General features: G+C 45.4%; 1 protein-coding gene across 1 annotated transcript in view; it reads left to right on the top strand.

Annotated features, from left to right (window-relative positions):
• Positions 1–27,249, top strand: part of MISP (mitotic spindle positioning) — a 146,087-nt gene that overhangs the window by 18,700 nt on the left and 100,138 nt on the right. The window contains exons 2-4 of the mRNA XM_063954648.1: positions 6,862–6,942; positions 11,020–13,096; positions 13,267–13,409. Coding sequence (XP_063810718.1) covers positions 6,862–6,942; positions 11,020–13,096; positions 13,267–13,409 — 2,301 coding nt within the window. The remainder of the gene's footprint in view (positions 1–6,861; positions 6,943–11,019; positions 13,097–13,266; positions 13,410–27,249) is intronic.

Below are 27,249 nucleotides of genomic sequence, written 5' to 3'. Positions count from 1 at the left end.
CTAGCAAGGAGGGAGGCTAGGAGCTGCTGCAGTAACGCCGCTGAGCACCAAGGCGGGACTTGCTCGGTGGTGAAATTGTGTCAGGTGCAGGCGGTGGCGAGGGTGCAGAAGCGGCTGCGGGCTGGCGGGCGGCTAGGCAGAGGCGGCTGTGATGCCCAGGTGTGGAGTTTGACTGGGGGGGGGGTACACCTGTCAAACCATAACGCAGGTGTCCTAAGGCGAGCTCAGGGAGGACAGAAACCTCCCGTGGAGCAGAAGGGCTATGCCCTGACCGGCGGTGACCCTCCCAGCTGTGCCCACCACGGCACCCAGGTCACGCACCCTGCTCGCCCTACTCTTGTTACGCCACTGCCCCCCACACATTACACTCACAGTTTCTAGTTAGGTTGAAGGCACGTAGAAAATATATTTTTATAGAGTCAGGGACTTCAATCTTCACATTCACGATCTTGGTCAGGCTACAGCTGTGTCCCCAAATAAAGAAAACTGGTCCCTCTTTCCCTTCAGGTACAGTAAGTTCCTATTAGAGATGAGCGGGTTCGGATTTACTCGGTTCTTTATGCCAGAATTATCTCCATTTCTTATTTTCTGGATTTTTCTTATTGGCTATCCAAAACACGTGACGTCCGATAGCCAATAAGGAGATTCGGGTAAATCCGAGTAAAACCGGACCCGCTCATCTCTTGTTCCTATACATATGCCAGAGATCCCCCACCAAAGCGTTTCGATCCCCTGAGGGATCTTTTTCAAGTTCTCAATATATAAGGGTTGTTCAATAAGTAGGCTAACGACCTCTCACATATGTATTGTTCTCTATTTCATTCTAATTTCCAGCCAGGCCAGAGCAGGTAGACCACTGCTTCCCCTCATGGCCATTAGACTGCACTTCATACCAGTCATACTGTTCCAACATCAGTTGTAAGATAACATCATGTCAAGTTTGAGTTTGGTGCATTGTCTTTGGTGGACATGCTTGGTTGGTTGGCATGACGCTTTCACCATACACTGCAACAAGATACCGATGAATTTCAGCTGCTAATGTGCCCTTTATATGCAGAAATCTGATAACACTACGCATATCAGTGTGTGACCATGTTTCCGTCAGCTGTGCTGTCTTACAACTAATTTTGGGACAGTATGATTGGTATGAGATGCAGTCTAACGGCCATGAGGGGAAGCAGTGGTCTACCTGCGCTGGCCTTGTTGGAAATTAGAATGAAATAGAGAACATTAGAGATAAGAGTTTGTTAAGTTACTTACTGAACCACCCTCATATATATATACAATAGACCATATACATATTTAATAGACTTGTATAAATAATAGAGTTGTGAGGCGGGCACTTTTTGTGTTTTGGTTTTGGTTCTGGTTCCATGCTCGTGTGTTGGATCTGGATTGGTTTTGCCAAAATCACCCTTTCGTGTTTTGGTTTTGGCTTTGGATCCTGATGATTTTTGAAAAAAACATAAAAACCGCTAAAATTACATAATTTGGGGGTAATTTTGATCCTACAGTATTATTAACCTCAACAACATTCATTTCCAGTCTATTCTGAACACCTCACAATATTGTTTTTAGGCCAAAGGGTTGCACCGAGGTGTCTGTATGACTAAGCTAAGCGACACAAGTGTGCGGCACAAACATCTGGCCCATCTAGGAGTGGCACTGCAGTGTCAGACAGGATGGCAGATTTAAAAAATAGGCCCCAAAAAGCACATCATGCAAAGAAAAAGAGGTGCATCAAGGTCGCCGGATGGCTAAGCTAAGTGACACAAGTGTGCGGCACAAACACCTGGCCCATCTAGGAGTGGTACTGCAGTGGCAGACAGGATGGCACTTAAAAAAACTATTCCCCAAACAGCACATCATGCAAAGAAAAAAAAAGAGGTGCAATGAGGTAGCTGTATGACTAAGCTAAGCGACACAAGTGTGCGGCGCAAACACCTGGCCCATCTAGAAGTGGCACTGCAGTGGCAGACAGGACGGCACTTAAAAAAAAATTGTCCCCAAACAGCATATCTTGCAAAGAAGAAAAAGAGGTGCAATGAGGTAGCTGTATGGCTAAGCTAAGTAACACAAGTGTGCGGCACAAACAGCTGGCCCATCTAGGGTTGGCACTGCAGTCCCACTGCACTAATGGCAGATACCGGATGCACGTCTAACACCAACATAGCTGTCAAGGCCTCAGTTATCCACTTTGCAACAGGATTACTGCTGTCATATTTCATCTTCCTCGCAAAGAACTGTTGGACAGTCATTTGCTTAGTTGAAGTAGTACAAGTGGTCTTCCGACTTCCCCTCTGGGATGACGATCGACTCCCAGCAGCAACAACAGCAGCGGCAGTAGGAGGAAGTGGTTCTTGATCTTTCCCTATTTTATCCTCCAAATTTTTGTTTCCCATTATTTTTCTGGAGTTATATAACAAAATGCAGCAAAGGAGAGCATACTTCTACGCCAGTACCACTGGATTTATACGGCAGTACCACTGGACATATACAGCAGTATCACTGGACTTGATTTGGGTGTGGTTCATCAAATCGACAGTGTCTAGGTCGACAATGTTTAGGTCGACCACTATAGGTCGACAGTCACTAGGTCGACATGGATGGAAGGTCGACAGGTCTACATGTGCTAGGTCGACAGGTCTAAAGGTCGACATGAGGATTTTTTTTTGGGGGTGTCGTTTTCTTCGTAGAGTGACCGGGATCCCAAATTAGTGCAACTTCGTCCCCTCGCATGGCTCGCTTCGCTTGCCATGCTTCGGGCATGGTGCCTTCGCTCTGCTACCGCTTCGCTCGGCACACTTTACCGTTCCAATCGTAGTCCACGTGGATCGTTAAGTATGAAAAAATTCAAAAAAAGAAAAAATATGTGAAAAACTCATGTCGACCTTTAGACCTGTCGACCTAGCACATGTCGACCTTCCATCCATGTCGACCTAGTGACTGTCGACCTAAACATTGTCGACCTAGACACTGTCGATCTTCAGACCGGATCCCCTTGATTTATACGGCAGTACCACTGGACATATACGGCAGTACCACTGAAATTATATGGCAGTACCACTGGACATATACGGCAGTACCAGTGGACTTACACGGCAGCACAGGGACACCGCCACTGGACTGATGCAGCACAACACAGCACCACTGGACTGGACTTATACAGCAGCACTGGACATATGGCAGCAGAGGTCACCACCACTGTGACTGGACTGATGCAGCACAAGACACCACCACTGGACTGATGCAGCACAACACAGCACCACTGGACTGGACTTATACAGCAGCACTGGACATATGGCAGCAGAGGTCACCACCACTGTGACTGGACTGATGCAGCACAAGACACTACTACTGGACTGATCAGCACAACACAGCACCACTGGACTGGACTTATACAGCAGCACTGGACATATGGCAGCAGAGGTCACCACCACTGTGACTGGACTGATGCAGCACAAGACACTACCACTGTACTTATGCAGGACAACACAGCACCACTGGACTGGACTTATATAGCAGCACTGGACATATGGCAGCAGAGGGCACCACCACTGTGACTGGACTGATGCAGCACAAGACACCACCACTGGACTGATGCAGCACAACACAGCACCACTGGACTGGACTTATACAGCAGCACTGGACATATGGCAGCAGAGGACACCACCACTGTGACTGGACTGATGCAGCACAAGACACTACTACTGGACTCATGCAGGAAAACACAGCACCACTGCACTGGACTTATACAGCAGCACTGGACAAAGGCAGCAGAGGACACCACCACTGTGACTGGACTGATGCAGCATAAGACAGCACTGGAATTGCCACCCCACTTTCCCTCCCTCACAGACACTGAGGATGGAGATACGTCCTCTCGCTACACTCTCCAATTCTGGAGTAAAAATGGTGGCGACGCGCGGCTCCATATATGGAATCCAAAGCCCGCACGAAGCCGACAGCGGGATGATGACGTTTTGCCTCGTTCTGGTTTCCGAGTCAAGCGGGAAAACCCGAGCCGTGCTCAGATCCGGGCTCAGATAGTGAAGTCCGGTAGGGTTCGGATCTCAGGGAACCGAACCCGCTCATCTCTAATAAATAAGTAATAAAACCGTTGAACAAATACTTTCAACAAGCTCCTAATTAAATATATATATATTTGTCATGATATTTTCTAGTTATTGACTGTCTCAATAATGTAGATGAAGGATCAGCAGCCATGTAAGAATTTATCCATCATGCCAGCGGCTGGTACTCTGTGTGGGGATACTGCAACAGCAGTATAAAGACATGTTTAGGGTCACCTAATAGCAGTGCCAGCCTTGGCCATGCTGAAGAGCACTGGGGTGCTTCCTAAACACACTGTGAAGTTATGCTAAGGAGTGAAGGTTATAATATATTGCAATAGTTGTCCTGGCAGCCATTTATTTATTTGGCATGCTGGCACTTGTATACTATGCATATGGCTGCCATCAGGGGATGCTGGTACTTGTAGCACTAGTAAGAGCATCAGCATGCCCTGCTAGCATATGATAAACTAATAGTAAATTAAGGGGTCTATTTACTAAACCTTGGATGGAGACAAAGTACCAGCCAACCAGCTCCTAACTGTCATTTTTTTTAAACCCAGGGGGGAATGTAATAGGGGGTGAGAATCAGAAAGTGAGAGATTATGGGAGAATTTTCCTGTATTTTGAAAGTGCCAATCATTTACATGGCAAACAAGGTTGATTTTGCCATGTAAATGATTGCCACTTTCAAAATACAGGAAAATTCTCCCATAATCTCTTACTTTCTGATTCTCACCCCCTATTACATTCCCCCCAGTCTGTAACATGTCAGTTAGAAGCGAATTGGCGGGTACTTTATCTCCGTAGACTTTGGTCCTAATTCAGACCTGATTGATAGGCTGCGTTTTCGTACTGCGGGTGATCAGGTCTAAACTGCGCATGCGTATGCACCGCAATGCGCAGGCGCATCGCACGGGTACAAAGCGGATCGCCGCTCAGCGATGGGTTTGTACGAAGGATCCATTTGCACGGGCGTTCGCAAGGAGATTGACAGGAAGAAGACGTTTGTGGGTGGCAACTGACCGTTTTCTGGGAGTGGTTGGAAAAAAGCAGGCGTGTCCAAGCGTTAGCAGGGAGGGTTCCTGGCGTCAATTCCAGGCTGGGACAGGCTGAAGTGTTCGCAACGGGTGAGTAAGTCCTGGGCTACTCAGAGACTTCACAAATTCTGTTTGTACATCTCTGCTACACATGCGTTCGCACACTTGCAAAGCGAAAATACACTCCCCTATGGGCGGTGACTATGCGAACTCAGGACTGAAAAAAACCCCTAGCGAACGAACAGGTCTGAATTAGGCCCTTTATCTCCAACCAAGGCTTAGTAAATAGACCCCTAACAGTGGTGGGGGTGCTGTCTTTATATTTTTTAAATTAGTTAAAAATGAAACCAATTTAAAATTTAATTTCGTGTTAAAGTAGATCCTCAGGGTTTTTTTTTTGCGTTTGTGTGTGTTTGTGTGTGTTTTAAAAAAAGGAGAGCAGCCAGATACTGAATTGCTTTATTGCCAGTAGGTATGTGCAATGTGCATGTGTTTTTTTAACAAGGATATTTGTATGGGACATATCTGTCAAACATTTATTGCTCTCCCTCCGCCTTTTTTCATTCTGAGATCTCTTCTATAGGACTGACACACACCTCCCTGTCACTGCTCCCTACATATCCTGATATCCGGTACTGAGACTTTAGAGACCCCTGGCACCTGGCTGGCGGTGTGTGCAGACACAGGATGTTCAAATACCCCTCTCCGTGGCAGGTGCTGTGCAGCAGTTTGGAGAGGAGGGAGCAGGTAAGTGAAAGACAGTGCTGTGTGTTGGCAATGATTGTGACTATTACTGACGGTTAGTAATGTGCCAGTAGGTACACTTCAGACTTTATTACCATTAGATATGTGTGCTTTGAAATTAGTGATGAGCGGATTCGGTTTTACTCGGTTTTACTCGGTTCTCAAAACCGAATTCATACTCAATCACGGATGGTATAATGGTGGGTGTAGTGTGGTATGCCGGCGACTGGGCTCCCGGCGACCAGCATACCGGCGCCGGGAGCCCGACCGCTGGCATACTGACAGTGTGGAGAGCGCAAATGAGCCCCTTGCGGGCTTGCCGCGCTGCGGGCACGGTGGAGCGCTACGCGCACCACGCTATTTATTCTCCCTCCAGGGGGGTCGTGGACCCCCACGAGGGAGAATATCTGTCGGTATGCCGGGTGTTGGGATTCTGGCGCCGGTATACTGTGCGCCGGGTTCCCGACATTTGTCTACCTGAAGACCACCCATAATGGTTACCATTACTACCTCCCAGCACTGAGGTCATGGGTTTGATTTCCACTATGGCCCTAACTGTGTGAAGTTTGTAAATTCTTTCCGTGCTTGAGTGGGTTTCCTCCGGGTACTCCAGTTTCTACAACACTCAAAAAAATATATACTGGGAGGTTAATCTAACCCTAGTGTGAATGTGTATACATGTACATGTGGTAGGAAATATAGATTGTAAGCTCTTCTGGGGCAAGGACTAATGTGAATGGCCAAATATTCTCTGTAAAGCGCAATATAAAATAGCTGGTAATAAATATGTTAAACAAACTACATTGACAATCACTGTCATACTCCACACAAGCGTTGCCCCATTCTTGGCATACCTACCTACTTATGTGTTCATAACAGATCCCTCTGCTGTACTGGCAAATTTAAAAACACACACACTGCAACCATCTCTGACACCCTTGTCTCTAGAACCCTCCTCTGTCCTGGGTGTGGCACCATTATGATCCCTGGACTTCGCCTGCTAGTCCCTAATCACACACATACTGCTGGTTCAATGCAGAGTGCATGGCTACAGGACAGAAACTCAAGTATCCCAGGAGTGGAAGGTGAGACAAAGTGTTAGTGTGTGGGGCGGTTCAACCAGTGGCAATACGAAATTTGGTTTATAAAGCGACAGCCAGGGTTATAATGAGAGATTAAATGGCAGGAGGGAACGAAAATGATAATGGGCAGGGAAGAGAGACGGGTGGGGAATTGTGTGGAGAGCACTGGGGTAGGAAAGGTCATACTGTCCTAGTTAATCATGTTAAGAAAGAGTAGTCAAGAAGCATATAACTATATGAGAAAACCTACAATGTGTTCCAAGTTGAGGCGTTCTACATTTAGCCTGTTTATTACATACACTGATGTTATTACGTACAGTGATGTTATTACATACAGAGGTTTCCATTAACACTCTGACATTAATGACTTCCCTAGGACTTGCTTCTTTTATTGTTCATGTACAGTAAGTGTGTGGGACTGTCAAAACATACGTGTCTTTTTGTATGTGTCTCCAGTTTGCACATGTCGGTGTATAGTTTTGTTTGTATAGTTCCTATGTGCCTGTTTTCACATGTGTACAGTCTGCATGTTTGTAAGATGCTCAGTTGTGAGGTTCCTAGAATTATCAGTAATTGGAGTTATCAGCAACTTCCAGCAGTACAGGACTGTTCCAGAGCTAAACCCCACCTCCCTGCTTAACCCTGGCCTACCGCACAACCAAACACAGAATCAGCATGTTGTCTATCAGGGTCCTATTTATTAACCCAATTGTTCCTGTTTAGAAAGCCTGAATGCAGGAGATATAAGCTATAATTCCTGTATTAGACACAATAGCACTGCAGACAGCAGTCCACTTTTTTCCAATGGGTACTGCAGTCTTGCCAATTTATCAAGCTCCAAAAAGATTAGCTTTTCTGTTAGCTAACATCATCCTCAGGTGGATTATCAATTGTAGCCTAAGGGCTATCGCTGGAGAGGGATCCTCACTGTGATGAATAAGTCCAAAAGAGTCAGTGTGAGGATAATTTTACCTGTGCTAAACAAGCAGGATGGCAGTTCTCAAATGTCTTAGTTAATGCAAATAACAGGAAAATTAGGTTTTAATTACCACCCCCTTGCCCAATGTGATTTGCCAACTACTTATAGAGAATTAAAGGAAAATAACAGGAGTTTAAGGTGATATTAGCTTTGCTAAATACATTAGTTTCTATTTCTAGCTTTCGTCTGTTTTGTGAGCCATAAACTTGGCTTAAAAGCACAGTGGGAAACTAAAATAAAACAAAACATTAGCCTGCTCAATAAAAGTTTTAGTATAGCCAATAAACGAAAGTAATCCAAAGGTAGCACCTAATTTAACTATGAATAGGATATACTGAGTCAAATATAATAGGGTCTAAGTTTGTAAAATGTGCCAGGTTAGTGGTAAACTCGCACATTTTTACAACTCGGGCAAAGTAATAGGATGCGGGAACATGCAAACTCGAATCTTTCCTGCAATCCCGAAACTTGCACAGACTACTCGCATCCAGATGCTTTTCTATGAAAAACATCAAATTCGGCCAATGTAATTTATTTTAAACTCGCACTCAAAACCTTACCAAAAACTTGCTATAAATAGACCAACTTTTTATAGGCGACAGAAACAGACACATATCAGTAAGATCCGTGCATGCTTCTGTGTGTAGAAGTTTAGAAATAGTTAAAAATGAGAAAAAAACTGATATGAGGAATTGAGGATTCCCCAAAGAATAACCAGCCCCGGGCTCTTTGAGGGAGGAAAATGACATAGCAGTCCCCCATATGTTTAGAGCCAGCACCGGGCTCCACTAGCAGGGAAGTAATGCCACAGCCAGGGTACACACTTGACGGGGTCCCATGGCAGAAGCATAACCCCACTTAATTAGTCAGCCTAGGCTGGGGTTTCCTAGGGGAATGGGGCCCCCCAATATAGAGCCTCTCCCTGGGCTGGAGCTATCCCCGGTAGCCCTAGGTAGTGGGTGCCAAGTTGATAGCATTGAAGTTTTAAATATATAAAATAATATTGTTTTTTACATGACTTCAGATCCCAGCAAGCCTCCTCTACATACCAGTACTTGGAGAAGCAGGTATACCCCCTGTGAAAAAATATTAAAAACAGAGAGTACGTGCACACCGTGAAAGTAAAAGTTTATAAACACTCACATATACTTACTTACACTCCCTGTAGCCATTCGCGTCCTCTTCTCCAGTAACATCCACAACACCTGTAAAAAAAACAAAAATATATACTCACCTATCCTTGGTGTAAATCAGGTCCTCTTCGTTCCATGCAGACATCCAAGGGGTTAAAAAAAAAAATACCCAAACCAACGGACTGAGGAGACCTATATGTGAATACTTACGACTCCCCTTGCGAATGCCGGCCTCCAGGTGACTGCTGTCACTAGGAGATCTTGCAGCCAATCGGCAGCTGCTACCATAGCAACAGTGCGCTGATTGGCTGTGTGCGGCCAGGCTGTTAATCACCACTTTCCCATTGAAGTCTATGGAGCATCTCTACTCCGTAGACTTCAATGGTGAAAACCGCTACATTGCATCCTATGATGGGAACCATAAGGTTGACCTCTAGCAACTGCGGCTGTATCCTGCATATGAAATGCTACATTACAGTGTTCTGGAAAACACTGTAGCGTAGCATTTCATATGCATTTAGAGCTGTAGTCGCAAACAGAATATAGGTTTGCCGCATACATTTTTAGTCAGCAGAGTCTGCTTGTGCATCTTATTCATATAGCGATCTCTACTCTCATTTCTTTACTCCATTTACTTAAAAAATTAGTACTGTACCTACTTATTTGCATGTGTAATGAAAACTATATTTTATAACAACTGGCTAAGTTACATGTGGTGGTAATCATAGTTTTAATCTAATGAAAAGTCTCACCTGAAGGCTGTATTGAGAATATGTTTTAGTGTGCAACAGTTTAGAATTCATGGTATAGTTAATGTAGGAATGAGAAAGAACCCTGGAGCACTGTCAGAAAGCCACGTAAAGTAGGGCTTCGGGGTTAGCTATGAGTGCTGAGTGCACCGTAACTGCAGTGCACCTGGCATTCAGCACAGGAAATGCTGCTTAACGCGGCTAATCCCGTGCATTAGGAGGATGCGAGAAAGGGGTCGTCGCTGGGATCGTGGGGGCAGTTAAATTGGTCACGCAAAACAATTGAATAGCTCCGGGGCTCTTTAGACTCTTTACACTCATAGCATGGCTAGATGTAAGAGAAGCAAAGAGGAGCCGGTCTATAACTTTTCTAATTTAACACTTATCAAGAGATTCTTGAAAATCTTTTCTCTGGTGAGCTCATAAGTAGCGCTGCAACTCATAGAAAATAGCTTGAGAGAAAGATAAACAAACAGATACATGATCAGGGATTCTCAAAGTTATGGCCTGTAATAATGATTAACTAAGATAAAAACATAAAAGAACTTAAAATGAGGTGATATAATACAACTTGAATTTAGATACTTTGACCAGTAAAAAGGAATTTATGACAACAGAATTTATTACCCTGTTACTGAATGGCAATAATTTGCTAGTATAACTAACTGCTTGGCAGCTTAGACTCATCATAATGCAGAACCACAGCACATTGCAGATCACTACGACCAAATAATACCCGTTTCACTTGTAGCACGGGTCGCAGCCAAGAGCCTGACACGGCTGCGACCCGTGCTACAGCCCCCTTCTACACTAGCTCCACCAACCCGGCGTATTGCCGGGTTGGTGACGCTGCTGCGGACGCGGCAGGGGCGGCGCTGGGAGATCCCATACACTGTGAACGGGAGCCGTGTCGCCTCGACGCGGCTTCCGTTTACACTACACAGCTTACCGGGTTGAACACGTGTTCAACCCGGCAAGCTACCCGGGTAGGATTCCCTTGATCCGGGAATTTGCAGGGGGGCCGTTTCCACTAGGAAAAAACACGGGTAAATATGCGCCCCCGCGCATTTACCCGTGTTTTTAGAGCTAGTGGAAAAGGGGTACTATTTGTACTACTGGCAAAAAGCTCTGCAATATAAAAATATTTGTCCTTTGAATGTGTGATAGTCAGTACTGAAGCAATGAATGTAGCTGAGAGTGTCTTTTTTTTCTGCATCAGGTTTTGGTGGATGGAGAAGGAGGGAGTCAAAACCAAATACCGTCTGAGCTCCTAATAGAAAACTCAGATGAGAAGTATGTCACAAACCCTTCAGAGTTTCAACTATTAGTTTCATCAGAATACCAGGATATTAACTCAAGTGATACTGAGTCAACTAAAGGTATTGAAACAGAGGTACTAGAAGCACCCAGACTAACGGTAGTTGAATCTGAAGCCCTGACAAAAGCAAATGAAGAGAGAAATTATATTTCTGAAGAGCAACAGCCAAACATAACTTCCACTTCTCCAGTGTCTACAATGGATAGAGTAACCAGAAGCATGATCTTCTCCCTGTCCTCAGCCAAAAGTATTGATGGTTCCAATGAAGATTTGGTGAATTCTACCACTGAAGAAATCCAAGTGACAGAGAAGATCAAAAAGAGTTGGGATGTGTGGGTTCCTCCACCAGATCGAAACAGCCGTCTAAAACTGTTGAGGGAGGAAGAGCAGTTTGAAATCCGCACACATCGTCCTGAGAACAGCCCAACTAAGCTATTTGCAGATAGTGATGGTGAAGAGGATGATGATAAAGTAAAGCTGCGATCAAGTAACTTTACTCCAGAAAAAGCATGGGAACTCGAGAAAGAACGGAGAGACATTATAAGAAAACAATGTCAACGTAAAAGTTTGGATACAGAAGACCTGATTGCTATACAAGATGAAATAAATGCCTCAGGATTAGACAAAGATCTTAATGGAGTAGGTACTGATCATAATGCAGCAGATATAGACACAGAACAGATAAATTTTGCAGCTGCCAGACAGCAGTTTTTAATGTTGGAAAAGGAGAGGAACAGTCTCCCTATTACTCCACGCCTTCATTCCAGGTCCTTTCGTCTTTCTTCTTACTCTCTTTATGAAAATGATGGGTGTTTAAATATTACAAATCCAATACAAAAGGAACAGGATGTGAAACCACAAAAGGAGAAATCTTATGTAACTCAAGAAAAGACTGGAGTAGACGCAAGGCCCAATCTGCTCCGTAAACAGTTTTTTAGGGAGTTGTCTGTGGACAGTGTAGATGCTGAAGAAGAGGGGAAACCAAGAGAGATTTACAGAGATATGAATACACCGGAGACACCAGAAGTAGAGGAGAGTATTCCAAACCCCAGTGATGAGACACCTATTGAGAGGGAAATCCGTCTAGCAATGCAAAGAGAGGAAAGTTTAAGGAAAGAAAGGGGAATCCAGAGTTTAGGGGAAACCAAAGAGATGGTAGAAATTCTAAAAAACCCAGTGTTGTCTATTTCCTCAGATACACAACTATCCAAAAAGGTTAAAGTTAGGGCTCGGACCTCTTTCTTCCTTCAAAGGGAGATTGATAAAGAAGTCCAAAGAGAAGCTGATCTAAAAAGCGAAGGTAAAGTGGCTGGATTGTATGATAAAGGAAATGCTCAAGAACTAGACGAGCGAAGGAAGTTGTTTGAGCAGCCAGATGAGATACCTGTACAACCACATAAAGGAACCACCAAAATAATCTCAACAATGATCACCGGTAACACAAAGGAGAATTCAGACCAGACAGAATTGGAGCAGAATAGTGAACTAAAAAACGCAACAGTTTTGGATGCTCCTCAACCCTACAGTGTAAGAACCAAATGGAAGCCAAAACTACTCAACACCTATAGAAACAGAAGACTCAGTGCAGACAACATTTTGGATATAAAAATTCCTACAGAAACCTCATCTGAAAAGGAAACATCAGTAGAAACATTTGTGTTATGTAAAGAGAATTTTCCTGTTCAGCCTTCTAGTTTCCAACCTCTTGTACAAGAGGATCAGCAAAAAGATGAAAATGACCAGAAGAAGGAGGTAATAAGTGAAAGCTACAGCCGTAGTAAGCTGTACAGCACAAGACTGAGGCCTTCGCTATACAATGTGATTGAGCAAGAAATTCAGAAATCATTAGAGAGGGATCGAGAACTGCAAGAACAGAGGAGAAAAACTGATGTCTCCCCTGGAACAATACCTCCAAGCATTAATCCAATCACTCCACACAATGGGTACAATCAGTATGACAGACCATCTTTGACCCCAGGTAGGCAGATTTCACTACAAGCATAGTGTTTAATCATTTATTAGTAATGAGTTTTTTTGGCCCTTTATTGTTGTTTAAAAATGCATGATGGTCACTTTAAGAACCTTTACTACCATGCCTTTGTTATGAAAAAGTATCACTTGTTATTCAATGTATTACTTTTCTCTTAGATGCTCCAAGACCATTGTCTTCTGCACGATGGAGGGAAACTCCAGGCAGGTTATCGCCAGTACAAATGTTCAAACCAAAGAGCTACCCCAAGTTTGTGGATTTTGAGTCAGATGCAGCTAGACTAAGAAGACGTGACAATTGGGTGAGTACATTGTCTATGTGAAGTAATACTGCAGATAGCTGTCATAGAAAACATTTATCATTTGGTAAAAAGACTTAACACTGCTGGAATGTCAAACAGAAGTGCAAAGATTATCAAAGACTCTGGATAAAATAGTCAGAATAAGAGATGATTAGTTATATACTCATTCATGTTGCACAGGAATTGTTCTTTGATGGGTCAAGGGCTTCTGGGAAATATTCCTGTCCCTGGTTATTGGCTCTGTAATGCTTCCTTTTGTGGAGCTCCATGTGAAACCATCATGGTTTGGATTTTAGGATAAGTTATGTACCAGCTCTAACAAAAAATATAGCAGAAAAAGGTGCCACAGTGTGCAGGGTAACAGTAAAAAAAAAACTGGCAGATGAGCAACTGGGTACTCATTTGTTCATGATGAAACAAGGCGTACACAAATGACTACTGAACAGAAATTATTTAAAGTTTTAAAATGTCTTAGTTACCAATGTAACATTACCTAACTAATTAATCATTGAATAACAGATAAGGATCAACATAGCTAAGGGAAGGAATATTCCTTCTTAAGAAGTATATGGATTTTTTTTTATTTCACATTGGTTATTTAACCATTCGCATTGGCAGAATCTGTCTCCTTCTATATTTTGTGTTTGTACTATTGTTTGATGCCAAATATCTATTTGTACAACTACAATATGGCGGTGGCAATGGAAGTGCCTAGCTATTATAGGGGGTCATTCCGACCCGATTGCTCGCTGCAGTTTGTCGCATCGCAGCGATCGGGTCGGAACTGCACATGCGCTGTAGTGCGCAGGCGCAAGGCAGCTTTCGCTGCCTAGCGATCGCCTCTGAGACAGAGGCGGTCGCTGGGTGGGAGGGGGCTGAACGGCAACATTAAGCTGTTGTTTAGGGGGAGTGGTCCGGCCAATGCCGGTATGGCCGGACCGTTGGGGGGGCGGGCTGCGGCGGCTGCGTGACGTCTCATGCAGCCGCTGCGCAGGTAGGGAGTTACTCCTCAAATACAAAGGCATCGCCGCTGTGCGATGCATTTGTATTTGTACGGGGGGGGGGGGGGGGGGCGGCACTGACATGTGGGGCAGACTAGCCCTGTGCTGGGCGTCCCCCCGCATGTCAGGGAACATGATCGTAGCTGTGCTAAATTTAGCACAGCTACGATCAGCTTGAAATGACCCCCATTGTCCCTATAATAAAAGTTTGAATGAGTGCCACGCCAGCAGGCAACTCCCCAGCTCGTCTGCATTCCATAGGGGGAATTCAAAAGGGGGCATGAGGTTTAGAGAGGTAAAAAAAAACTTGCGTACCTTGTACCTAATTTTGGATTGCTGTGGGTATGTGCGATCCCGATACCTGTAGTATTCAATTAAAATAAAATGGTGACAGGGTTTTCAGTGCTTAAAAACCGTGCACTACGAGTAAAAAAAAATAATAATAATACCTGTCCGGTGGTCTCCACAGCTTCCAGTGGTCTCCCCTCCATCTTCCCAATGGGAAGGGATCTCTTCTCCATCTTCCCAGATGGAGCCCCATGTATCTTTAAATATATCGGGCCATCTGGCTGTGTGTACGGGCCCATACAATTGCTGCGGGGAGCTTAGGTCACAGTTGGGCCTGCAAATTCAAGCTTGTCTAGCTCCTGACCGACATGTCGAGCCTCTGATCGGTAAGCGTGTACACTAACCTTGATCGGCCATTTGGTCTGTAAGATGACGGTTATGCTGACATGTCGGTCAGTTGTGTACCCAGCCTAAGTTGCATTTTCACAGACTAGAGCACAGAGCTAAGTGACAAGCTGTCTGCTTCAATGAGTCATCTTCCAGCCACCACACATCGCTAAGAAAACCTGTGCGAGACCGAGTGAGCATGTGTTGCTGATGCCGCACATGCACAGAAGTAATGCGCAAACATATAGTGGAAGAAGCCATCAATGTATGTTGAGCAATAGTCTCATATCTTTAATGATTCAGTCTATTCTAACCATTGATGACAACAACCATCAATGGAGGTGTTAGCGATCGCCATTCCTAATCTGTTTCTTTTAGGATGCCATGCATTTTGGAATGCAAGTTTATACAAATTTGATGTGTTGGCCTTTATGTAGGCTTTCCAGTAACACGAATTACAGCCTTACATATTTGACATACACAGGCTGAATACTTGAAATGCAGTCAGTACACATGCAAGCTACATTCCACTACCCGAGCTATGTAAGGCAAATTGCTAATCATATTTCAGTGGAGACAGGCATCATGTAGGGGGGCCTCAGGTGTTACATGGTGGAGAAACACCCCTGTTTGGGATAGTTTTTTGTTAGGTTAGAGGGGAATTCAATACGGCAGTGAAGTGCTGTGAAATTAAGGAGAAGGCAATGAACAACCACTAACGCTGCTAAAGTTTCATCACTGCCCATACAGATGTTTTCAGATGGTGTTAGACTGTAATGTGCGCAGTGGAAAATAATCATGGTGGTACATATACCGTAGGTTAAATGAATTCCCCCAATGTCTTTTATTTCCACATTCTGAGACCACATTTCCTTCTAGATCTCATGCACTGTAAACAATATGTCACATAACCTATAATATGGCAAGGGAACAGCGCTCACTGACAATAAATGCAAATATGTATATTAAAACAGTGCATATACAAAGCCTATAAACTTTAATAAACATGCAGGATTTTGTAATGTAACTCCTGAAATCATGAAAACAACTTCGATCTTTTGCCGCCTAGTGTGACCTTTGAACCAATATAGTTAGGTATTTTTCCAACTTGCATTTTGTTGGTTATAGGGTTAAATTAAAATTGATAAAAAAAAGTATACATCAAGCTATACATCACAAAAAGTAGGGTGTGTAGACTTTATATAAACTGTATGGATTCATAGAAAATCATTTGAATATAATTCAACCTCATCCATAGGAAACATGGTGTAGTGATAGGACAAAGACAATGGTCCTCACAACTGCTTGGTTTATGTTACACACTCTCAGAAGCATTTTAATTAATGATTAATACTAAGTAAACCACATGTGGTTTCCTTCATTTTCACCTGTGAGTTCGTGAGAGGATTTGGTAAACAACATACTTTGGGGGGTATCCAATTACCCACGATAAATTACCATGGGTATTTATATTCCCGGAGGAGCTGTCCAATTAGCCCCGATAAGTCGTCGCCAGCCGCTGCTTATCGGGGATTTTTTTCACTTGCCTCAGGCAGGCGAAACAAAATGCCTGAAAGCATCTTTGGTTTCATGTGAAAACGGTGCTGCGGCCGGTGAAACACACAGGTTTCACTGAACTTGTGTGTTTCCGTGTATTTTTAATGGGAGATCCTAATTGGATAGCCTGTAAAAAAAATCTTGGTGAAACATCAGGAAAAGTTACGAAAAACTGATGTTTTTCATACTTGATGTTTTATCGTGCCTAGTTGGATAACCCCCTATATTGTGCAGATCAACAAGCCTGAAAATAAGAATTTACTTACCGATAATTCTATTTCTCGTAGTCCGTAGTGGATGCTGGGGACTCCGTAAGGACCATGGGGAATAGCGGCTCCGCAGGAGACTGGGCACATCTAAAGAAAGCTTTAGGACTATCTGGTGTGCACTGGCTCCTCCCCCTATGACCCTCCTCCAAGCCTCAGTTAGGATACTGTGCCCGGACGAGCGTACACAATAAGGAAGGATCTTGAATCCCGGGTAAGACTCATACCAGCCAAACCAATCACACCGTACAACTTGTGATCTGAACCCAGTTAACAGCATGATAACAGAGGAGCCTCTAGAAAAGATGGCTCACTACCGCAATAACCCGAGTTTTTGGTAACAATAACTATGTACCAGTATTGCAGACAATCCGCACTTGGGATGGGCGCCCAGCATCCACTACGGACTACGAGAAATAGAATTATCGGTAAGTAAATTCTTATTTTCTCTAACGTCCTAAGTGGATGCTGGGGACTCCGTAAGGACCATGGGGATTATACCAAAGCTCCCAAACGGGCGGGAGAGTGCGGATGACTCTGCAGCACCAAATGAGAGAACTCCAGGTCCTCCTCAGCCAGGGTATCAATTTTGTAGAATTTTACAAACGTATTTGCTCCTGACCAAGTAGCTGCTCGGCAAAGTTGTAAAGCCGAGACCCCTCGGGCAGCCGCCCAAGATGAGCCCATCTTCCTTGTGGAGTGGGCATTTACAGATTTTTGGCTGTGGCAGGCCTGCCACCGAATGTGCAAGCTGAATTGTACTACAAATCCAACGAGCAATAGTCTGCTTAGAAGCAGGAGCACCCAGCTTGTTGGGTGCATACAGGATAAACAGCGAGTCAGTTTTCCTGACTCCAGCCGTCCTGGAAACATATATTTTCAGGGCCCTGACAACGTCTAGCAACTTGGAGTCCTCCAAGTCCCTAGTAGCCGCAGGCACCACAATAGGTTGGTTCAGGTGAAACGCTGAAACCACCTTAGGGAGAAACTGAGGACGAGTCCTCAATTCCGCCCTGTCCGAATGGAAAATCAGATAAGGGCTTTTACAGGATAAAGCCGCCAATTCTGACACGCGCCTGGCCCAGGCCAGGGCCAACAGCATGACCACTTTCCATGTGAGATATTATAACTCCACAGATTTAAGTGGTTCAAACCAATGTGACTTTTGGAACCCAAAAACTACATTGAGATCCCAAAGTGCCACTGAAGGCACAAAAGGAGGCTGTATATGCAGTACCCCTTTTACAAACGTCTGAACTTCAGGGACTGAAGCTAGTTCTTTTTGGAAGAAAATTGACAGGGCCGAAATTTGAACCTTAATTGACCCCAATTTCAGGCCCATAGACACTCCTGTTTGCAGGAAATGTAGGAAACGACCCAGTTGAATTTCCTCCGTCGGGCCTTACTGGCCTCGCACCACGCAACATATTTTCGCCAAATGCGGTGATAATGTTTTGCGGTTACATCCTTCCTGGCTTTGATCAGGATAGGGATGACTTCATCCGGAATGCCTTTTCAGGATCCGGCGTTCAACCGCCATGCCGTCAAACGCAGCCGCGGTAAGTCTTGGAACAGACAGGGTCCTTGCTGGAGCAGGTCCCTTCTTAGAGGTAGAGGCCACAGATCCTCCGTGAGCATCTCTTGAAGTTCCGGTTACCAAGTCCTTCTTGGCCAATCCGGAGCCACGAATATAGTGCTTACTCCTCTCCATCTTATCAATCTCAGTACCTTGGGTATGAGAGGCAGAGGAGGGAACACATACACTGACTGGTACACCCACGGTGTTACCAGAACGTCTACAGCTATTGCCTGAGGGTCCCTTGACCTGGCGCAATACCTGTCGAGTTTTTCCCAACGGTTTATAATCATGTGGAAGACTTCTGGGTGAAATCCCCACTCTCCCGGGTGGAGGTCGTGCTGAGGAAGTCTGCTTCCCAGTTGTCCACTCCCGGAATGAATACTGCTGACAGTGCTATCACATGATTTTCCGCCCAGCGAAGAATCCTTGCAGCTTCTGCCATTGCCCTCCTGCTTCTTGTGCCACCCTGTCTGTTTACGTGGGTGACTGCCGTGATGTTGTCCGACTGGATCAACACCGGCTGACCTTGAAGCAGAGGTCTTGCTAAGCTTAGAGCATTGTAAATGGCCCTTAGCTTCAGGATATTTATGTGAAGTGATGTCTCCAGACTTGACCATAAGCCCTGGATATTCCTTCCCTGTGTGACTGCTCCCCAGCCTCGCAGGCTGGCATCCGTGGTCACCAGGACCCAGTCCTGAATGCCGAATCTGCGGCCCTCTAGAAGATGAGCACTCTGCAACCACCACAGGAGGGACACCCTTGTCCTTGGTGACAGGGTTATCCGCTGATGCATCTGAAGATGCGACCCGGACCATTTGTCCAGCAGGTCCCACTGGAAAGTTCTTGCGTGGAATCTGCCGAATGGGATTGCTTCGTAGGAAGCCACCATTTTACCCAGAACCCTTGTGCATTGATGCACTGAGACTTGGCTCGGTTTTAGGAGGTTCCTGACTAGCTCGGATAACTCCCTGGCTGTCTCCTCCGGGAGAAAAGCCTTTTTCTGGACTGTGTCCAGGATCATCCCTAGGAACAGAAGACAAGTCGTCGGAACCAGCTGCGATTTTGGAATATTGAGAATCCAATCGTGCTGCCGCAACACTACCTGAAATAGTGCTACACCGACCTCCAACTGTTCCCTGGATCTTACCCTTATCAGGGAATCGTCCAAGTAAAGGATAACTCAAATTCCCTTCCTTCGAAGGAATATCATCATTTCGGCCATTACCTTGGTAAAGACCCGGGGTGCCGTGGACCATCCATACGGCAGCATCTGAACTGATAGTGACAGTTCTGTACCATAAACCTGAGGTACCCATGATGAGAAGGGTAAATTTTGACATGAAGGTAAGCATCCTTGATGTCCCGAGACATCATGTAGTCCCCTTCTTCCAGGTTCGCAATCACTGCTCTGAGTGACTCAATCTTGAATTTGAACCTCTGTATGTAAGTGTTCAAAGATTTTAGATTTAGAATCGGTCTCACCGAGCCGTCCGGCTTCGGTACCACAACAGTGTGGAATAATACCCCGTTCCCTGTTGCAGGAGGGGTACCTTGTTATCACCTGCTGGGAATACAGCTTGTGAATGGCTTCCAAAACAGTCTCCCTGTCAGAAGGAGACATCGGTAAAGCCGACTTTAGGAAACGGCGAGGGGGAGACGTCTCGAATTCTAATTTGTACCCCTGAGATATCACCTGAAGGATCCAGGGGTCTACTTGCGAGTGAGCCCACTGCGCGCTGAAATTCATTGAGACGGGCCCCCCACCGTGCCTGATTCTGCTTGTAAAGCCCCAGCGTCATACTGAGGGCTTGGCAGAGGCGGGAGAGGGTTTCTGTTCCTGGGAACTGGCTGATTTCTGCAGCCTTTTTCCTCTCCCTCTGTCACGGGGCAGAAATGAGGAATCTTTTGCCCGCTTGTCCACGAAAAGACTGCGCCTGATAATACGGCGTCTTCTCATGTTGAGAGGCGACCTGGGGTACAAACGTGGATTTCCCAGCTGTTGCCGTGGCCACCAGGTCTGAAAGACCGACCCCAAATAACTCCTCCCTTTAATAAGGCAATACTTCCAAATGCCGTTTGGAATACGCATCACCTGACCACTGACGTGTCCATAACCCTCTACTGGTAGAAATGGACAACGCACTTAGACTTGATGCCAGTCGGCAAATATTCCGCTGTGTATCACGCATATATAGAAATGCATCTTTTAAATGCTCTATAGGCAAAAATATACTGTCCCTATCTAGGGTATCAATATTTTCAGTCAGGGAATCCGACCACGCCAACCCAGCACTGCACATCCAGGCTGAGGCGATTGCTGGTCGCAGTATAACACCAGTATGTGTGTAAATACATTTTAGGATACCCTCCTGCTTTCTATCAGCAGGATCCTTAAGGGCGGCCATCTCAGGAGAGGGTAGAGCCCTTACAAGCGTGTGAGCGCTTTATCCACCCTAGGGGGTGTTTCCCAACGCACCCTAACCTCTGGCGGGAAAGGATATAATGCCAATAACATTTTAGAAATTATCAGTTGTTATCGAGGGAAAACCACGCATCATCACACACCTCATTTAATTTCTCAGATTCAGGAAAACTATAGGTAGTTTTTCCTCACCGAACATAATACCCCTTTTTGGTGGTACTCGTATTATCAGAAATGTGTAAAAACATTTTTCATTGCCTCAATCATGTAACGTGTGGCCCTACTGGAAGTCACATTTGTCTCTTCACCGTCGACACTGGAGTCAGTATCCGTGTCGGCGTCTATATCTGCCATCTGAGGTAACGGGCGCTTTAGAGCCCCTGACGGCCTTTGAGACGTCTGGACAGGCACAAGCTGAGTAGCCGGCTGTCTTATGTCAACCACTGTCTTTTATACAGAGCTGACACTGTCATGTAATTCCTTCCAACAGTTCATCCACTCAGGTGTCGACCCCCTAGGGGGTGACATCACTATTACAGGCAATCTGCTCCGTCTCCACATCATTTTTCTCCTCATACATGTCGACACAAATGTACCGACATACAGCACACACACAGGGAATGCTCTGATAGAGGACAGGACCCCACTAGCCCTTTGGGGAGACAGAGGGAGAGTTTGCCAGCACACACCAGAGCGCTATATATATACAGGGATAACCTTATATAAGTGTTTTTCCCCTTATAGCTGCTGTATCTTTAATACTGCGCGTAATTAGTGCCCCCCTCTCTTTTATAACCCTTTCTGTAGTGTAGTGACTGCAGGGGAGAGACAGGGAGCTTCCCTCCAACGGAGCTGTGAGGGAAAATGGCGCCAGTGTGCTGAGGAGATAGGCTCCGCCCCCTTATCGGCGGCCTTATCTCCCGTTTTTCTATGTATTTTGGCAGGGGTTAAATGCATCCATATAGCCCAGGAGCTATATGTGATGCATTTTTTTGCCATCCAAGGTGTTTATTATTGCGTCTCAGGGCGCTCCCCCCCAGCGCCCTGCACCCTCAGTGACCGGAGTGTGAAGTGTGCTGAGAGCAATGGCGCACAGCTGCAGTGCTGTGCGCTACCTTGTTGAAGACAGGACGTCTTCTGCCGCCGATTTTCCGGACCTCTTCTGCCTTCTGGCTCTGTAAGGGGGCCGGCGGCGCGGCTCTGGGACCCATCCAGGCTGGGCCTGTGATCGTCCCTCTGGAGCTAATGTCCAGTAGCCTAAGAAGCCCAATCCACTCTGCACGCAGGTGAGTTCGCTTCTTCTCCCCTTAGTCCCTCGATGCAGTGAGCCTGTTGCCAGCAGGTCTCACTGAAAATAAAAAACCTAAACTAAAACTTTCACTAAGAAGCTCAGGAGAGCCCCTAGTGTGCACCCTTCTCGTTCGGGCACAAAGATCTAACTGAGGCTTGGAGGAGGGTCATAGGGGGAGGAGCCAGTGCACACCAGATAGTCCTAAAGCTTTCTTTAGATGTGCCCAGTCTCCTGCGGAGCCGCTATTCCCCATGGTCCTTACGGAGTCCCCAGCATCCACTTAGGACGTTAGAGAAATAAAATTACTTCTTTACTAACCAATATACTGAATTCAATGTAGTTAGTATTTCACAGCTGCAGGGAAGTGGCTGTGCAATACCGTACATGTCAATTTCAAATGCTGTAGGAGGCATCTGTATGTAGGCTTTGCATGCCTACATAATGAGGGAGGTTTTTAATGTAAATCCTGACACAAGATAAATCATGTCAGACAATGTTTAAAAAAAAACATCTAGAACACAGTGATTTGTGAAATGTAAGCTCTGCTGAGCCAATCTAATGTTATACATTATGCACTTCTGTGATGTAACTGAACAATATATGCTTTTCTCTTCAATTAGTAGAGGAAATATCCCAGTGTTACATATTCCCTCATGGCCTACTGGACCCAAGAATGTCTGAGTTGATGGGTGGAGAACACAAATCCAAGAAGGCGTTAGCATCTGCCCGCTGCACTTTAGACATATAGAAAAAGAAAGTGACCAGTGGCTGTAACTGTTTGCAAGAAGGGAGCAAATGAGAGGTTATAAAATTCAACAAATAGTTACCTGTATGTGCGCAAGTACTCCACTCGGATCCGGTCACAGGGATCTTACTAAATTATCGGCATGCCAACATTTCTTTTCACTTTGTAGACAATTTTTCCTACAATAATACAAGGATTCATGTTGGACTAAACCCAGTGGAGTATATGCCTACATAGGAGGTATCTCCTTTTCATGCTGGTGGGCAAATCTCAGGTCTGACCTAAGCCTGGCACATGCACTGGTGGATAAGGGGGAAGCATGTCATGCACCCAGTTAATCATCAAATCAAATCATTTGTAAGTTTCCAAATTTCTAATAACGTATCATATTTAATTGAATCAAATAATTTAATAGATGCATGCTAAAATCATGATTTAAAGAATCCAAAGTATGTAACATCTGTGTTGTATCAGACACCTGAACGTGCTGTATCCACTTCATAGCAAAAACAATAATAAATTAACTAAAAAAATCAAAAATATTCTGTTTATTTAAATGTGAGTTATATTTTACAGATTTTATTTTAAATAATTTATTTTTTTATTATTACAATATTGGTCCAAATAATGTAAACAACAAGTAATGCAAAAGGATGTGTGTGGCAAGTATATTAATATATACCTAATACAGTATACAAGCACAATACATACCGGCTGATGTCTGTAATAGATGGCGGAGATAACACCTCCCTAAACCCACCACAGCTCAGCGCACAGAAGCATATAGAAATGTGCATTTATGCAAAAAAGAGAACATAGGTCTAACCCTATATCAGACCCATAATGAGTAATAGTGTCATTATATACGAGGGCTGATTGAAAAGTAATGAGACTGCCTCTGGTTTCCTGTCTAAATTTAGATGTGGCAGCGCTATGCTGGTTATTGTGAAGCTGAAGCTCATACATCGATGTGTCTGAACCTGCAGTTGGACTGCCATAGTCTTCTTTGGTTACAGCGAGTGGAAGATCTTTGTACGTTTCGTCATGGGGGATCAGGAGGACGTGTCTGTGAGAGTACATCAAAGATGTGTGTTGAATTTGTGTTCCTCTTGGAAAAAGCAAAAAATAAGAATTTACTTACCGATAATTCTATTTCTCGTAGTCCGTAGTGGATGCTGGGGACTCCGTCAGGACCATGGGGATTAGCGGCTCCGCAGGAGACAGGGCACAAAAGTAAAAGCTTTAGGATCAGGTGGTGTGCACTGGCTCCTCCCCCTATGACCCTCCTCCAAGCCTCAGTTAGGATACTGTGCCCGGACGAGCGTACACAATAAGGAAGGATTTTGAATCCCGGGTAAGACTCATACCAGCCACACCAATCACACTGTACAACCTGTGATCTGAACCCAGTTAACAGCATGATAACAGCGGAGCCTCTGAAAAGATGGCTCACAACAATAATAACCCGATTTTTGTAACAATAACTATGTACAAGTATTGCAGACAATCCGCACCGGGCGCCCAGCATCCACTACGGACTACGAGAAATAGAATTATCGGTAAGTAAATTCTTATTTTCTCTGACGTCCTAAGTGGATGCTGGGGACTCCGTCAGGACCATGGGGATTATACCAAAGCTCCCAAACGGGCGGGAGAGTGCGGATGACTCTGCAGCACCGAGTGAGAGAACTCCAGGTCCTCCTCAGCCAGGGTGTGCCCCTGACCAAGTAGCAGCTCGGCAAAGTTGTAAAGCCGAGACCCCTCGGGCAGCCGCCCAAGATGAGCCCACCTTCCTTGTGGAATGGGCATTTACATATTTTGGCTGTGGCAGGCCTGCCACAGAATGTGCAATCTGAATTGTACTACACATCCAACTAGCAATCGTCTGCTTAGAAGCAAGAGCACCCAGTTTGTTGGGTGCATACAGGATAACAGCAAGTCAGTTTTCCTGACTCCAGCCGTCCTGGAAACCTATATTTTCAGGGCCCTGACAACATCTAGCAACTTGGAGTCCTCCAAGTCCCTAGTAGCCGCAGGTACCACAATAAGCTGGTTCAGGTGAAACGCTGACACCACCTTAGGGAGAAACTGGGGACGAGTCCGCAGCTCTGCCCTGTCCGAATGGACAATCAGATATGGGCTTTTGTGAGACAAAGCCGCCAATTCTGACACTCGCCTGGCCGAGGCCAGGGCCAACATCATGGTCACTTTCCATGTGAAATATTTCAAATCCACAGATTTGAGCGGTTTAAACCAATGTGATTTGAGGAATCCCAGAACTACGTTGAGATCCCACAGTGCCACTGGAGGCACAAAAGGGGGTTGTATATGCAGTACTCCCTTGACAAACTTCTGGACTTCAGGAACTGAAGCCAATTCTTTCTGGAAGAAAATCGACAGGGCCGAAATTTGAACCTTAATGGACCCCAATTTGAGGCCCATAGACACTCCTGTTTGCAGGAAATGCAGGAATCGACCGAGTTGAAATTTCTTCGTGGGGCCTTCCTGGCCTCACACCACGCAACATATTTTCGCCACATGTGGTGATAATGTTGTGCGGTCACCTCCTTCCTGGCTTTGACCAGGGTAGGAATGACCTCTTCCGGAATGCCTTTTTCCCTTAGGATCCGGCGTTCAACCGCCATGCCATCAAACGCAGCCGCGGTAAGTCTTGGAACAGACATGGTACTTGCTGAAGCAAGTCCCTTCTTAGCGGCGGAGGCCATGAGTCCTCTGTGAGCATCTCATTAAGTTCCGGGTACCAAGTCCTTCTTGGCCAATCCGGAGCCACGAGTATAGTTCTTACTCCTCTACGTCTTATAATTCTCAGTACCTTAGGTATGAGAAGCAGAGGAGGGAACACATACACCGACTGGTACACCCACGGTGTTACCAGAACGTCCACAGCTATTGCCTGAGGGTCTCTTGACCTGTCCAGTTTTTTGTTCAGGCGGGACGCCATCATGTCCACCTTTGGTCTTTCCCAACGGTTCACAATCATGTGGAAGACTTCCCGATGAAGTCCCCACTCTCCCGGGTGGAGGTCGTGCTGAGGAAGTTTGCTTCCCAGTTGTCCACTCCCGGAATGAACACTGCTGACAGTGCTAATACATGATTTTCCGCCCAGCGAAGAATCCTTGCAGTTTCTGCCATTGCCCTCCTGCTTCTTGTGCCGCCCAGTCTGTTTACGTGGGCGACTGCCTTGATGTTGTCCCACTGGATCAATACCGGCTGACCTTGAAGCAGAGGTCTTGCTAAGCTTAGAGCATTGTAAATTGCTCTTAGCTCCAGTATATGTATGTGGAGAGAAGTCTCCAGACTTGATCACACTCCCTGGAAATTTTTTCCTTGTGTGACTGTTCCCCAGCCTTTCAGGCTGGCATCCGTGGTCACCAGGACCCAGTCCTGAATGCCGAATCTGTGGCCACTTAGTAGATGAGCACTCTGCAGCCACCACAGAAGAGACACCCTTGTCCTTGGAGACAGGGTTATCCGCTGATGCATCTGAAGATGCGATCCGGACCATTTTTCCAGCAGATCCCACTGAAAAGTTCTTGCGTGAAATCTGCCGAATGGAATCGCTTCGTAAGAAGCCACCATTTTTCCCAGGACCCTTGTGCAATGATGCACTGACACTTTTCCTGGTTTTAGGAGGTTCCTGACTAGCTCGGATAACTCCCTGGCTTTCTCCTCCGGGAGAAACACCTTTTTCTGGACTGTGTCCAGAATCATTCCTAGGAACAGCAGACGTGTCGTCGGAGACAGCTGCGATTTTGGAATATTTAGAATCCACCCGTGCTGTCGTAGAACTACTTGATATAGTGCTACTCCGTCCAACTGTTCTCTGGACCTTGCCCTTATCAGGAGATCGTCCAAGTAAGGGATAATTAAGACGCCTTTTCTTTGAAGAAGAATCATCATTTCGGCCATTACCTTGGTAAAGACCCGGGGTGCCGTGGACAATCCAAACGGCAGCGTCTGAAACTGATAGTGACAGTTTTGTACCACGAACCTGAGGTACCCTTGGTGAGAAGGGCAAATTGGGACATGGAGGTAAGCATCCTTGATGTCCAGGGACACCATATATTCCCCTTCTTCCTGGTTCGCTATCACTGCTCTGAGTGACTCCATCTTGATTTGAACCTTTGTATGTAAGTGTTCAAATATTTCAGATTTAGAATAGGTCTCACCGAGCCGTCTGGCTTCAGTACCACAATATAGTGTGGAATAATACCCCTTTCCTTGTTGTAGGAGGGGTACTTTGATTATCACCTGCTGGGAATACAGCTTGTGAATTGTTTCCA

This window comes from Pseudophryne corroboree, chromosome 1 (assembly GCF_028390025.1).
Source record: "Pseudophryne corroboree isolate aPseCor3 chromosome 1, aPseCor3.hap2, whole genome shotgun sequence".
In the NCBI taxonomy this organism is placed as follows: Eukaryota; Metazoa; Chordata; class Amphibia; order Anura; family Myobatrachidae; genus Pseudophryne; species Pseudophryne corroboree.
Note: the sequence above shows the minus strand (reverse complement) of the source record. Positions and strands in the feature narration are given on the sequence as shown.